Source organism: Epinephelus lanceolatus, chromosome 7 (genome assembly GCF_041903045.1).
Source record: "Epinephelus lanceolatus isolate andai-2023 chromosome 7, ASM4190304v1, whole genome shotgun sequence".
In the NCBI taxonomy this organism is placed as follows: Eukaryota; Metazoa; Chordata; class Actinopteri; order Perciformes; family Serranidae; genus Epinephelus; species Epinephelus lanceolatus.
Genome location: NC_135740.1, coordinates 9,894,954 through 9,909,673, shown reverse-complemented (window position 1 = coordinate 9,909,673; position 14,720 = coordinate 9,894,954). Strand labels below are relative to the sequence as shown.

General features: G+C 40.9%; 1 protein-coding gene across 3 annotated transcripts in view; it reads left to right on the top strand.

Annotated features, from left to right (window-relative positions):
- The window catches only part of il1rapl2 (interleukin 1 receptor accessory protein-like 2), a 633,588-nt gene that overhangs the window by 579,369 nt on the left and 39,499 nt on the right, over nucleotides 1-14,720 (top strand). For all 3 annotated transcript variants that reach the window (XM_078169190.1, XM_078169189.1, XM_078169191.1), the window contains exon 9: nucleotides 11,433-11,578. In XM_078169190.1, coding sequence (XP_078025316.1) covers nucleotides 11,433-11,578 — 146 coding nt within the window. The remainder of the gene's footprint in view (nucleotides 1-11,432; nucleotides 11,579-14,720) is intronic.

The window sequence follows — 14,720 nt, the reverse complement described above, 5'->3', positions numbered from 1 at the left end:
TTATGATATTCCATCTCTGCTAATAGATGTCCCTACACACCGGACCTTTAAACCAGCGAAATACTGATTTATCAACTGTCTATTTACCTCCAAATGTATAAAACAATAGATTAAAGGGACAATTCACCTGCAATTACAACATATGTTGATCATTATTCAGTGGTGGAAAAAAGTTTTCGGACACCCCATGCATTTGTGAAATATTGCATTAAGAATCACTCTTAGGTCTTCAAGTGCAATTTCTTTTAGTACAGTCACAGCCAAAATACTAAATAAATCCTAAAAAAGCCATTAAAACTTCAAATTGATTGGTTCCATGAAAATACATAAGAAATTTTGAGTATTGGGTCATTTTGGTACCAGTGATGAAGGTCGTTCTTTTTATTAAAAGACACAATTTTTGTTGCCAAGCTTCGTGTCTACATAAAGCCAGCACATTTGAAAGTTCTTCAGACACAAAAATGGCTAAAACAAGGAACCTAACGCAGGAAACACGCCTGAAGATAAAGATTCTCAGCCAGGAATGGCACAGCTGCCACCAGATAGCCAGGAAGTGCAGATGCAGTCCTTCAGCAGTTGGATACACTCTGCAGAAATACAGACGAACCAACAGCTCGGAAGACAAACCAAGATCTGAGCGTCCAAGGGTTTCTTCAGCAAGAAATGACCGCATCCTGATCCGCATGTGCAGGCAAAACCACCGAATGACATCACAGGAGCTTCAGCAGCAGTGGTCAAACCAAACTGGTGTCCAGTGTTCCATCCGCACTGTACGTGGCCGACTTTTAGATCATGGCTTAAGGTCCTACAAGGCTATCAAGAAGCCCCTGATCAAAGAGAGACAGAGGTTAGCCCGGCGTCGTTGGGCCCAGGCACACAAGAACTGGACAGCCAGGAATTGGAAGAAGATTTTGTGGTCAGATGAGTCCAGTTTCCAGCTTTATCTTCCTCCTACTAATGTGAGGGTACGCAGAAGGCCAGGCGAAGCATTATCTCCAGCATGTACAGTACCTACTGTCAAGCATGGTGGAGGCAGTATCATGGTTTGCGGATGCATGAGTGCTGCTGGTGTTGGTCATCTCACTGTCTGTGATGGCACATTGAACTCTACCAAGTATTGTACCATTCTCGAAACCCACATGCTCTCTTCTGCGCGTGCACTGTTCCGTCGAGGTAAAAACTGGATGTTTCAACAAGATAATGCCCCTTGCCACACATCCAAGGCCAGTAGAACTTGGCTGCAGGAGCACAGTATCCAGGTCTTAGAGTGGCCAGCTCAATCCCCGGACATGAGCCCCATTGAAAATCTGTGGTGGATTATCAAAAGGTCTGTTTCAAAGCATAAACCAAAGAATTTAGAAGAATTAAAAGCAGTAATTCAAGAAGAATGGGACAAGATTACCCCTCAACAGTGTGAAAGGTTCGTGGGGAACATGCCAGCCAGGATTAGAGCTCTACTACGTGCCAATGGCAGGACTACTAAATATTAATTTGATGATGTGATGGTTTATTTATTTTTTGTTCAGTTTTGAACACATTCTCTGTTATTTGTTGACTTTGATACCGACAATGTTGAGAACTGACTATTTGTTTGTATCTGTCTAATGCAGCCACACCTTTTGAAACACAAAAAAGATTTTTCCACAAATATTTCATGATAATATTTGAGATTGTGTAAAATTTTAAGGGTGTCCGAAAACGGGGGTGGGGGGGGGGGGCTGCATGTCTGTAGAGCAACAGCTTGTTCTGTTTGGAGGTGGGCAATGATAGTGCTTCTCTAGTTTGCTTTCTTCAATGGACAGAGGCATTGGGAATAGTTTCCGGTTTCAGTTGCTGTCTTTTGTTTGTTTGTTTTTTTTTTAGAAAAAAAGAAAATCAAAGCCACGGAGAGCACAGTATGAGCTTAGTTAGTGTGTTAGGGTGGGCTGATATGATTCTGCTCTTTTTTCACTTTTCCAACTATCACTCTTTTTCAGCTGAGAGAAGGACTTTATAAAGGTTGAAAATGTTTGAAGTCTTAGTGGAGGTCACAGGACATCAACTAATACATCACAGGAGGCAAATGAAAGCTTTCCCGGGACACAGACAGCTAAGAATTTAGTACGACAACAACCTTAAACAAACATGCAGCAAACACCATTTGGTGGTCGTTGCTGTAATAACTTTGGCTCCATAGGGCTGTGTGAGTGCTCTGTGAAGGGTTAGAGATGGGATGAGGTATGCAGGATTAGAGCAAATGAATCTGGGTGGACTTTAGAGCTTCACCTGTTAATACCAGTATGCTGCAGTGCTGCAGAATCACTTACTTAAATATTTAATTCATGTACCGACATATCCACTCGTGATGCAAAATCAGCAAGCAGCACTGTATCATGTGGGCGTACGTTATCTACTCTACATGGTGGTATTACAGGTATTAAAGGACAACCATAGTTTATTGTGACCTTGTTTTTTTTTTGTTTTTGTAGCTCTCTCCATCACTTGTATTTGTTATTTGATTCAATGAATAGCATGATAACATTGTACTCACCAAAGTAATTGCTAAGATTTTGCAACATGACAGCATCCTTGCAGCCATTTTTTCCCCAGTGGCCGCTTGAGGTATTGCAGTGAAAAAAATCCCCTGCTGCCCAAAAAGCATTTCTCCATAGACCATATAAACCATTGTCAGGCGGTGGTGGGGGGGCGGGGCCTATGGGCCTATTTAGACTGCAGGGGTATACTCTACGAACCAATCAACCAGGAATTCAGGCTGTAAGCTCAGACTAAATGTTAACAATAAAGAGATTTGAATTGTAGTGTCACTTCTGGACTTGGTTCACTCTTTCAGCTACATGTGATTAGCCTGGGATTTTGTTTTCAGCCTGTATGATCCTCTGACCACTAGTGGCTGTTGCCTGGTTGAGCCTATTTTTAGTCTATACTGAACTTATCCCTTTAATGTTTACAGTGTTATACTGCACTAAATTTAAGTACAAGAGTTACTCATTCGAGGAAAGAAAGTTATTCAAGAGTATGAGATACTAATCTAGGGTTGATTCATCAATAATTTACGTCACCTCGTGGGCTCAGTAAATTAACATGTTTCTAGGATTAAAGTGTAGTAGTAGATGAAATGTTTAAACTGTGATTAAATTATCATTTTAAACAGCCTCTTTTCATCCTCATGTCCTATAAAGTATAACCTGCAGCTGTGTTTCTTTTAAAAGGACATAGTGACTACATGGTACAGTAGGGAAAAGCCTGTTTGGTTAAGTGCTTTTTCTCTTTCCATGTTATTCTTCAACCTGCGCACTTTTAAGCAATACTACTCTACATTCACTTCTTTTACAGCATGCTGTAAAAAGAAATAGCATAATAACATGGAAATGACACAATTGCAATTCTGTTTACTTACCATCAGCACCAACACCCCCACCCTGACCTGGGAGTAGTTAGAGCCATTATCATTATCATAATGTTTTTAAAGTAAAATCTATACAAAATGGTCTCTTCTACCCAAAAAACCGTCATATTTTATGTCATCAGCTCAGCCCACCGATAATAATGTGAATGTTTGTTCCACCCCTAAAAGGGAAATCCTTTTGCTTCTTCCCTGGCTCCCTCCACAGTGGGGTCAGAGGTCAGGGTCAGCCTGGACAGCAGCTGGGAGGACTTTAGTTTCTTGCTCTGGGGACACTTCAGCAGGAGGGCTGCTCGTTGACCTGCTGGGGCTTGAACCCAGGTTCTCCATCAGAGGAATGGTCTCTGTAACCACTAAGCCATTCAGTGGCCTCTGAAAATGTTCACTCCCAGGAAAATAGTGTAACAGAGTGTGCATGAGTGTTTAAACTTGAAACTAATCATGCCCCGTGGTATTAAATTAACCTTTGCCTGATGAGTTCTACATCTTTCAGTCCAGTCCTCTGGCCACCTCTGTTCCAATCACATCGCAATGCCTAATTCAACAATCGTACCACAGCAGACAGACTCCTGCTGTGATGCACATTAATCTGTCCACGTTTAGCTCCCACCTCCCATCCCGCTGCAGCACCAGCCATTTGACTGTGTGTGTCCCTGTCTGTTTGCATAAGCTCTAATACCATCTCATGGCCTCCATGATAATGCGAGCACCCGTAATTACCAATTCTTGTTACACTGCAGTATGTGAGAGAACTGTTGACACTCTTATCTCATTATTACTACATCTCCCAGAGAGAATTGCCAACCGTGAATATGCGTAACGGACAGGAAGTTTTGGACTTTTTCCTCACTCTTAGTCCCATGTTTTTTACTCTGTTTGTTACTGTATTATTTCTTTGTTTTGACCTGCCAAGGGACTACAGATGTGAATTAGTTTAAGGCTGTAATCTGGTATGGTGCACCAGATGGTGATACTTAAGTGGACATGATCATTTTTAGATTTTTTTAAGTGCTCTCCTTTTGAAAACCTGCGTCTGACTTTGGAAGATATAGTCACAAAATATAGATGAGCAGTATCATCAGTTTCACTGCTGTTGTTGGCACAGCTTCAGTGCTGTCCAGCCACTCAACATGTCTGCAACTCAGCTATTATAGTTCATGGTTCGTTCATGTGCAATGAATTCGTAATTACAATATTTCCATTTGGGCCAGTGCTTTCTTCATAAGGCAGCACATGCCCATATGTCTTGTGGTGTGGAGAGACTTCTTTACCTGCTTGAAATTCACATCAGCTTTCCAATCAAACTGTTGTCAAAGCTTCACTGTTTTTTCCAACCAGAGCTTGTATCTGTATCAGTGTAGATTATTAGTTGCTACTGTCTACACTTATCTCAGTTATCTAAAATTGTCATTGTTATTTTTCCATTAAGTGTTTTAGTCACCAAAAGCTTGTTTCAGAAGCGGTATCACTGTAAAAAGTATTGATGGAGAAGGAAGAACTCCCTTTTTAAGGTACTTTGTTGCATGAAAACATGAATATGGTCATATTAAGGACTGTAGCATTGCCCTTTAAGAACTACGAAGGATGCACCATAAAGAATACTAATGTGGTATTGAAGTCTGGATGTGTGATTGGGAAAAGGAGAGAACATTGTCAAGATTAATTCAAGTTTGCAGATGTGAGGAGTGGAGACAGAGTGAAGCTGTTAATGGTAAGGGGGAAAGTGTGCATTGTCTTGGTGCAACCTTTGGGACCAATGATGGTCATATCTGATTGGTCAGAGTTTGAGGCAATGGAAGGATGAAGTAAGTTATCTATTTAGTGGATATGTAGAGCTGGACATCATCTGCATAGCAGTGGAGGTGCAGACCATGACATGGATAACATAACCAAATGGCAGTGTGGTGAAGATGAACAGGAGAGGACCAAGCACTGAACCCTGGGGTACACCTCAGGATGTAGGTGTAGTACTAGGGTGCAGTTAAACTGTTGTCTTTCAGTGATATATGACTTCAGCCATGGGAGGGTCATACCAGTGATATTGTGGTAGGTTTCAAAGCAGGAGGGAAGAATCACAAAGTTGATGATGTCAAAATCAACAATGAGGTTGAGGAGGATGTAATTAATGGGAAGACCAGAGTGTGGGGAGCAGAGGCTGTTGGTCAATTTGTGTGATTTTCATTAATCTCATTAATATTCAATGAGCATGACATCGAGAGATCTCACCCATGTGTCAAAGATGAGCAGAAGAAATCATTATTCAATACTCAGATGTAACTTAGTGGGATGGAAGGAGGGTGTTTAATAGCAGATATCAAGACTGCATCAGAGTTATAGTTTGGAGAGAGGTGGAGGGAGGTAAGAGGAGAAATAAAAGAGGTCCAAAAAGGGTAGGGGTTGGGTACTGAGAGTTATTGGAGAAAAGGTGAGAAAAGGAAGAGCTGAAGTGATGTGTTTTTAATCGAGGATTTTAGCAAGTCACTGCTTTCGACAGTGACCTCTAATGCTCTGCCCTGGTAGACATGAGAGTGATGCACACACTCAAAACCGCCGACCCACAGAGGAGAGAAAAAAAACATGAGTTTCTTCAGGAACCTTTGACATTTTTTATCTCATGATAATGATTCAGTCTATAATTTTGGTCATAATAATAAGTACAATACTGTATTTAGATTTCACAGCTTTTGTTTTTCCCATCCCTTTCCTCTGCTAAATGGGTAGAGAAAAACATGAATATTGGGAGGGTTAGGAGTTAAATTCCCACAGCAACCACTCATGCCAAAAGTATGTGTGTCACAATTCTTTGCATACAAGCACTTGGATAAAAGCCTCAAGTGACAGATATGGTTCTTTTCCATGGTGAGTTGCTTGCCACGGTTGGACTGTGGCAACTCCCATGTGGTTCAACCCCTGTGTGTTTTTGATTCTGTGTGCAGTCCGGACTGCCTACAGTAAAAGCTGAAGCCAAACTGGCACACACTGTAAAGAGGAGGAATAACAAAATTCCGTGGCCCTTTTCTGACAATAGTGCTGATTCTACGCAGGATGTGCTCATTATTTCCAAAATCCTGCTGTCTACTGGTTTGGTTTGGCCAGTCACTTTAAATTCAAACTAAACCATCACATAACACAGCTAACCTATGCCATGCTGAACTCAGCTAGGGGAGAACAAGAATATTTATCTTGCTTTATTCTTTTTTTAGTCATGTCAGCCTTTTGCTCTTTTCATTGCCATTTTAATTTATATATTTTTCCTATTTTTTTTATTCATTCATTTTTGATAACCTGTAAATCTCTCGGTTCAAAAATAATCCAACACTTTTGCTCAGTGTTCTCTGTGCACATTTTCTGTGCTGCTTTCTCCACAGGCTGCTTTACCATTATACCAAAAAAAATGGATTTGTGTGAGCAAGGCATTTTAAACTGTGCAGGGTTTTCATTCATTTTCAGTTCAGCCACTTTATCATGCAAATTGAAAATATAATCCTTTTGCTAGGTTTTTGTCAGATACGCCTTACATGCTAAAAGTTACATGGTGTTTACATTTTTTGTAGAACAGACTTGGAAACCAATCTTTAAAAGAGCTCTGGCATATGGTACTATACTGTAATAATTATTTGTCTTTAGTTTAGTTTCAGATTATTATGGCTTTTTGCCTTATTAGATAGGACAGTCTAAGTGTGAAAGAGGGAGCGAGAGGGGATGACAGCAAAGGGCCACAAGATCGAATTGACCCTACAGCCGCTGCAGCAAGGACATAGCCTTTGTACATCAGATGCCTTGCTCTACTTTGTGAGCTACTGGGCGCCCTGACTGTGATTATAGTTTAAATACAGTTTTAAGATATAATGCTGGCTGCAGACACAAGACCTTCTGTTACAACCCAGCTCGCAGGGGAAAGGGAATCAACACAAAAACCCAGATGTTAAAGGTAAGGCAGTTTATTGCAACTCAAATGAAGGAAGTCTGGTTAACAAAGAACTGAGAACAAACCAAGGAAGAGGGCCGGTGGGTGCTATTTAACTCAAAAAACAAATATAACAGCACATATACATATATACACATATAACAAAAGGAGGACTCACTCAGAGTTTAATCTACAATCTGTCTAATCAAAAAATAAAAGGGAAAACAAACTCTGACTGTCTAATGCAGCTTTTAAAACAAACAACAACAAAACAGCACCCCTGCACCTAGTGTCTCTATACAGGTAATTGTCTAAGTGTGGATGGAAATGTTTGGAATCAGTCAAAAGGGTAGCAATTTCTAACAACCTGGCCACACTTCAGAAGTTCACAAAAATCTACAAAAGCTTATGACAAGCTACAAATGCTATCAGTGGGCTAACCAACACAACACAAAGTTATCAGGCAAAGAGGCGAGCTGCCACCAACAGTCAGCCACCCAGACTGACAGACTGGCAGGGCACTTATAGATGACGGTCTTGATTGAATGGCTGGGATTGGTCCACTGCACCTGTGCCGCACCAATCAGGGACCCAGGTGAGCTGTGGATTGGTCAGTCAGAAGCAGCAGAGGCCGCACCAATCAGAACAGAGGAGGTGGAGCTTCTGAGTCCAGTGGAGGTGCAGGCAGCTCGGCACACAGAGGGAAAAATTAGTGTTGCATACACACACACACACACAATGAAAGTGGAAAGAGCGGCGACCGTAACACCTTCTATATTGGAACATGGAATTTCACGAGTGTCAATGTTCATGTATAACTCCAAAGCTTGTCCAGATTTGTCTCAGTTCACACTCATTTTCTCTGGCCCTGTCCCAGTCTAAGGTAATTTCCTCTGAGGTTCAAGCTGTGAATACTCAAGTATCAGAAGCTAACACTGAGTTCACTTCACAAGACACTGGCTTTAAAATAATCCTCCCCCCAGACCACAGGACAGTTAACAGCGGGGGGCTGGAGGTAAATTAAATGGTCAGCTGTCATTGTAATTGACTGTTCGCTATACTCCTCCCTTAAACAGTGATTGTCCAATCACAGTTTAGCAACCATGACTATAGTGACAGGTTTGTCAAGCTTTGGTTTTCTACACATGTTGACGTGGTCTGCATGGGACTGTAGTAAGAGACATCCTAGGTATAGAAAGAGTTTGGAGGGTGGTTTCTTTTTTATTGCCTTTCCAAAAAATAGCAGAATTGTAATGAATGGATTAAATGAGTTTATCTACTCTAACATAAGTGTCTAATATGAGCATGCCTAGCTAACTGGTTACTTAAGATAAATGCATCTGATTGGATTAACACGCTGATAGTTGGGTGGTCCTCTGTTTTCCGCCTGCCATTTCAAACAGGAAACAACATGGCTGCCTGCTCAAAAACCTTCTGATATTATGTATATTAATATTATATGTCCATCTAGACAACAGTCTAAAACAATTTAAAATTTTAAAATATATTTCTTAAAACATTTGAGTGAAGAAATTAGCAATGCCACTGCTATATCGTTTCTTTTTAGAACCTCATCGCTTAGTTTGACAGTCACATCGGGCTGGCAGACTAATTTGCATAAAGTTCAATCAAGTCTACTTTATGCAAATACAGACCCAAGAATACATCACACCCCCTCTTCTACACTAGCCTCAACTCTCCCATCATGCACTGCGCAACTGCCTCCCCTGCTCTCCATTGGATTGGATCAATTGAAAGTTTCGAGATGCCCCCCATCGCCAAATCTGGTGGAAATGCAACATTGGACTCAGTCTTTTTTGCGCCATTACGATGTGCTAAGTTAGCATAATGTGATGTATAGTATGCAACCATCACATGCATATTGAAGACCATTTTGCAGATCTCATATTTTCTTGTGAGTGAGTTAGCAAGAGAACATAAAATTTAGCCAGAGATGGAGGGTCCACTCACCTCACAGAGTTAATGTCAGCTACCTACATTAAAGAAAATTTGTCAGTTCTCATTTCAGCCAGTAAAAATAGATTTCACTTGCTGAAATGAAAAAAAATGCTTTTGTCTAAAATCGAGGTTAAGTTACCACAATTTACAATTGATATTTTAAAAAAATATGATGTAGATGCAGACTTATCCAGTCGCCTCTCTGACAGCTCTGCTATTTTTATGCTAAATTTATGCTAAATTTTGGATCTTATGTCTATTTTACCAGTGTTGGTGGTGCTTTTTGTGGTTGGCTTTGGACAGTGGAGACTTGTGACTGTGAGTCACTCATCAAGATGAGGAAATCAACTCACCAGGCTGTAAGCTCTTCTTCTGCTGACTTCTAGCTAGCTAGCTGCTAGCTAGTCAGGTTGATGTTTTCTAATTTAAAAATCAGTACAGGCATTGGAAAATAAACTGGACAACCTCTGTGCCTGCATTTGTTTCCAGCTGTATATCAGGAACTGTACAATCATTTGAGTCACTGAAACTGCCAAATCCTGGACAGCGCCATTCAGCTAGGTGAATTGTTTAATTTTATGTGACAAATTAATGATTGGTTGGTTGGTTGGTTGGTTGATCTGTTACAGTTATCATCAGAAATTACTTACAAACAGGAAGGCTTGAACAGTGTAGTCAATATGTCAACAAAGTCAATGCCATCTAATGCCGGAATTCCACTGGGTGTGTGTCCGTTGTGCAATGGCAGCGCTGGTTATCTGCTGCGTGCTCCGCCGTCCATCAACACCCACCGGCTGGGTTTGCTGTGCGGAGCGGTGCAGCTCCGCCGGAAGACATCTCGGTGCACTGCCATGACTAATATCTCCTCGTCCATGGTGTCAACAGGGTGAAATGACATCTGAAAACCTCTGACCTGTTGACTTCAGGCCTGCCCCTGCCCATTATGTAGTTTTCAAGGTGTAGTGCAGGGAAATATGATCCGCTGTGAACACTGTGTATTTTATTTTGAAAATTAACCAGATGTTTTATTTTGTTTCTGTGCATGACTTCCTGCCCCGCATGATCTGCTCTGTGCTGAATTGCTGTGTTGTGCTCCGGCGTCCGGCAAAAATAGAAGTCCTGCGTATCTGTTGCGGAGGGCTCCGGAGTGCCGAAGCTGAGACAGAGCTAGAACGCAGCACAAACACACACATTGACTAGAGTTGAATCCTATCGGCTCCGCTGCCATGCCGGAACACAGGCAACACGCATCTGGTGGAAATTGGGGGTTAGAGACAGAATGAACATGGTTTGTAAAGTGTTCAGTTTACTTTGCATTTCATCTCTACAATTACATTGCAGGAAGCACATGGCATTCAAATTGACATTCACCTTCTCTAACAACAGCAAAAACCTGAAAGAGAAAATAATATAGTATTAATTTAAAAAATGTAAAAGAAATTAGAGCACATTAAATGAAATTCCCTTTTTGGTTTCCACTACTACAGCCACATGAAGCGGAGTGAGAGAAATTTCCCAACCTGCGATGCTACTTGACCATCTGTGCTGACTGCCCTGAATTTGCCATGTCAGCACAGTTAGCATGATCTTAGATATCACTGGTTATGACTGAATCTGACCTTAAATCAGGCTCAAAGGTGCACGTCGTGACCCAAACATCAGTTCAGTCTCTCTCCTCCACCTCCTCTCTTCCTCGCAGGCTTTTAAAGCAGTATGACCTCACCATAAGGAAAGAGTCTTTTTCCAGCTGTCGCCAATGTTTTCTACACATGCCTCTTTGCTCCCTCTGTCCTCCTTTTTCATCTGCTCTATTCTCCACACTGCTGCACTCCTCATTTTTCCTCTCCTTTCCCCTCTCTCTTGTTATTCTCTTTTTCCTGTTGCAGCTTTTGGTGGAGTAATTTAGGAGACATAGATCTCTCCCTGTCTCTCAGTTTTACATGTTTACTCCTTCCCTCACTTTTTCTTTTCCTCTGCCTCTCTCATTTTTCCTCTTGTTGGATATTTTTTAAGGAGTAATCCGTGAGAGACTAATCCATCGATTGTTTTTACATGTTTATGTTCTCCTTGTCTCTCTTAAATGGTTTTTAAATGAGTAAATCTGGGAGAAGGGGATGTTCATGTTGTCTGTGACTGTTGTCTCCTCTTTGTGTGTTTGTCCAGGATTTTGAGGGAGCATTTAGGGGAGAAGGAGGTGCAGCTATCCTTAACGTTTGATGCTGTGGAGGAGGCAGACCTGGCCAACTACACCTGTTATGTGGAGAACCACATAGGGAAGCGCAGCGGGAGTGCTATACTGCAGAAGAAAGGTAGATTACTTTCTCCTCCTCTTTCCTTCCCTTCCTCCAATTTTATTTTTAATCAAAGAAGTGACTCAAATGTTGAAAAATCTGCAATTACATTATCATCTCATTACTGTTGCTTCTCTTCAAACAATAAATCTGAGTGACTGACGGATAAAATGAATGAATTCTAACAGCTTGCCAGTAAATTGCTCATTTGAAAAACAGCAGCATATGGTTAAAAATTATTTTGTCTGTACTACTAGAAACCAACATCATGAACAACATTATCGTCATCCAAATATATATTTATTTAATTGATATAACACTAAGTCAAAATGAAACAACAACAAAAATGAACTTCACAAGGAAGGACAGGGAATGTTAAATAGGGCATAGAACAAAGCCCTGTGGCATCCCATAGCTGTTTTCTGAAGCCATATTATCCCCGGGAGAAAAATATAAAGTAACAAACTCAAAAGTGAGAACTAAACTGTTGTTCTGAAATTGATTGGTTATTTGCCAAACTCATGCAACCAGCAACTTACTGATGACACACCAGGCGTGATTATTTTGTAGGAATATATTGCACAACAAGTTAAAAAATTTGAGCCCACTTATCTCTGTGTGTCTATCCACACCGAATCCGAAATTTTGAATTCTGTGCTCCCACTTTTAAAATAATGGCGTTTGCCCTTGCCGTCAGTAGATTTTCACGGTCTTCATAACGCCGTATGACAATATTGATATTGAGCTCACAAAATAGTGTTTCGCAAATTTACACAAAAAATATGATGGTGTGAAAAATTAGCTAAAAGTGATTTTTTTCCTATTATATCATTGTAATGACTTGATTCTGATATTATTGCAGATAGCTGCTTTTGACCTAGCATTAGCCTTTTGCTTATTATTATTATATCTGAATCATGTGATTACAATGAAGGATAGCCGAGCTCGACAACTTCCTAAGCTACAACCATGGCATGATAAATGTTTTTCAGCTGTGTGTACCACTTTTTGCATCCCCTGAAAACAGTGTCTGTTGTGTTATGAGCTTCTTGCAGCGCTTACTGTAAATGCTGATGTTTTTGTGTGTTGTCATTTGCTTGTGCTGTGTTTGTTTGTGTGTAGTTCTTAATTTGCAGTGCACTGAACTCTCAGAGCCACCATAGAAACAGCTAGCACCTCTAGAGTTCACTAATTAGCACATTGTAAAATTAAGTCATTCCACCTAGCTGGTGATCGCCTACAGGTGACATTCACGTTTGTGTAAAGTTTAAATTGTCAAATAGACAGTAGGTTAAACAAGAAGCCAGGTTCTGGGTTTAAAGCTTTCACAGTGTGTTGTCCCAAAAGCAGTGTTTTTTTTTTGTTTTTTGTTTTTTTTTACCCTGACATGCTATATATAAAACTGTATCTGCTCTAGTTAACTGGGCCGTATTCCATCTCTCTTTATGATTCTATTAACAAGTAATACAGCTCAGGAACTGATGCTACTTTTATGGCCCAGTAAATATTTGTGGATGTGAACCGCTTCCAAGATAATTAAGACTTTAAATGTTTGCCATCATCATGAAATGTGCAAGATATAAAAGCCTTTCCAAAAATTAATTTCAAACATTTGGGTAGCTGCTCCCACATATATATACAAACAGACAGAATAGAAGATCCAAGTACAGTACTGGACATGATTGACAGGCAATCATTAGAAATGATGGTGAAAAAACATCACAGCACACAGCGTGGAGCACCACATATGGAGACAAAATAAGAAAAACAGTATCTCATAGTTACAGCTTTAAATATTCAGCTGAAAAATGCATGAGGGCACAGCTCCCTTTGTAAAACATTTGCAGCAGTCCTGCGGTATCTTGCTTTCCATCTGATAAGCAGAGAGAACGGGCCTGTTTGAGTCAGAGGCCACGACCCGCAGAACGAGAAGGAAACCTAGAGAGACAAATCGAAACAGAGAAACAGCATTGGAGGAGGCGATGAGTTGTCTCTGTTACCTCAAATTTCAGTGGAAAAGAGGGCCGTGTGAAAGCCCACTATATGAAATAAATATATGTAATGCAGAGAAGCAGGGACGGGGAAAATTAGGGGGGAAATTTGGAAAGAGATAAACAGGCACAGAAACAGTGGGAGACGGAACAAGGCAAGGGAATGGAGAACAGGGGAGAAATAATAGATGCAGACAGAGAGATAAAGATGCGGAAGCTGAAGGGTGTATGAGAAAATTTGGCGAGATGAAGTGAAGAAAAAAGGAGAAAAGAAGAGAGAGAGGAGGACTAAAAACAGCTCTTTCTCACTCCCTGTCTGACTCCTGCTGAATGCCTTGGGTGTCAAATCTATCTTACTATACTTAACTAGCACCCTAGGGACTCTCACACACAGGCACAAGCACACACATAGGATCACACGGATACATACCTCCACAGTGGGTCAGGATGAGAACTGTAGGGTCGTCATTACCTCACTGTAATTAACTGGATGAATACAAGAGCGTGTGCATATGTGTGTTTGTGCACAAAGCTTTACACTAAAACAACAGGCAACATTGCTATAGTTTACAGCATGCTTATGTGTGTGTGCATGTGTGTGATTAGACCTGACACATGCGCACAGAAACACACACACACACACACACACACACACACACACCTCTCATGGGAGGCATTAAGTGTAGTGGAATTGTTTAAAAGCGTGGTCCTGGATTTGAGTTTACTTCGTCATACACACGCACAGTATAAAGTAGCTGCAGCTTGAAGCAGGTATCAGTACATGTTGAAAGTGTCCCTGTCAGCTACAGCAGCAGAGTGCTTTCTGTGTAGCTGCTCCATCAACTTCAAATGTGATCTCCTTCAAATGTAGCACAATGTGAGGGTTCTTGGGACGTGCTAAAGTTGCCTGAGCATCAGCCCATTTCCTCTCTGTAGCTGAGCTGCCCCTCTGGTGGAAAAAAATAATAACTGTTTCACTTTTGCTGTGGTGGGAGAGAAATATGAGTAGCCCATAATTATCCAAGTTAGACCATCCTGTTAAAAAAAAAAAAAAAATTGATAATATGATCTAACGTTTTATGCTATGACTCCTCTCATGCCACACTGTAGTTGCCCTGCCAACCATTGAGGGCTCCAGAGTGGTGAGACTTTAGGGCTGTGGAAACGAT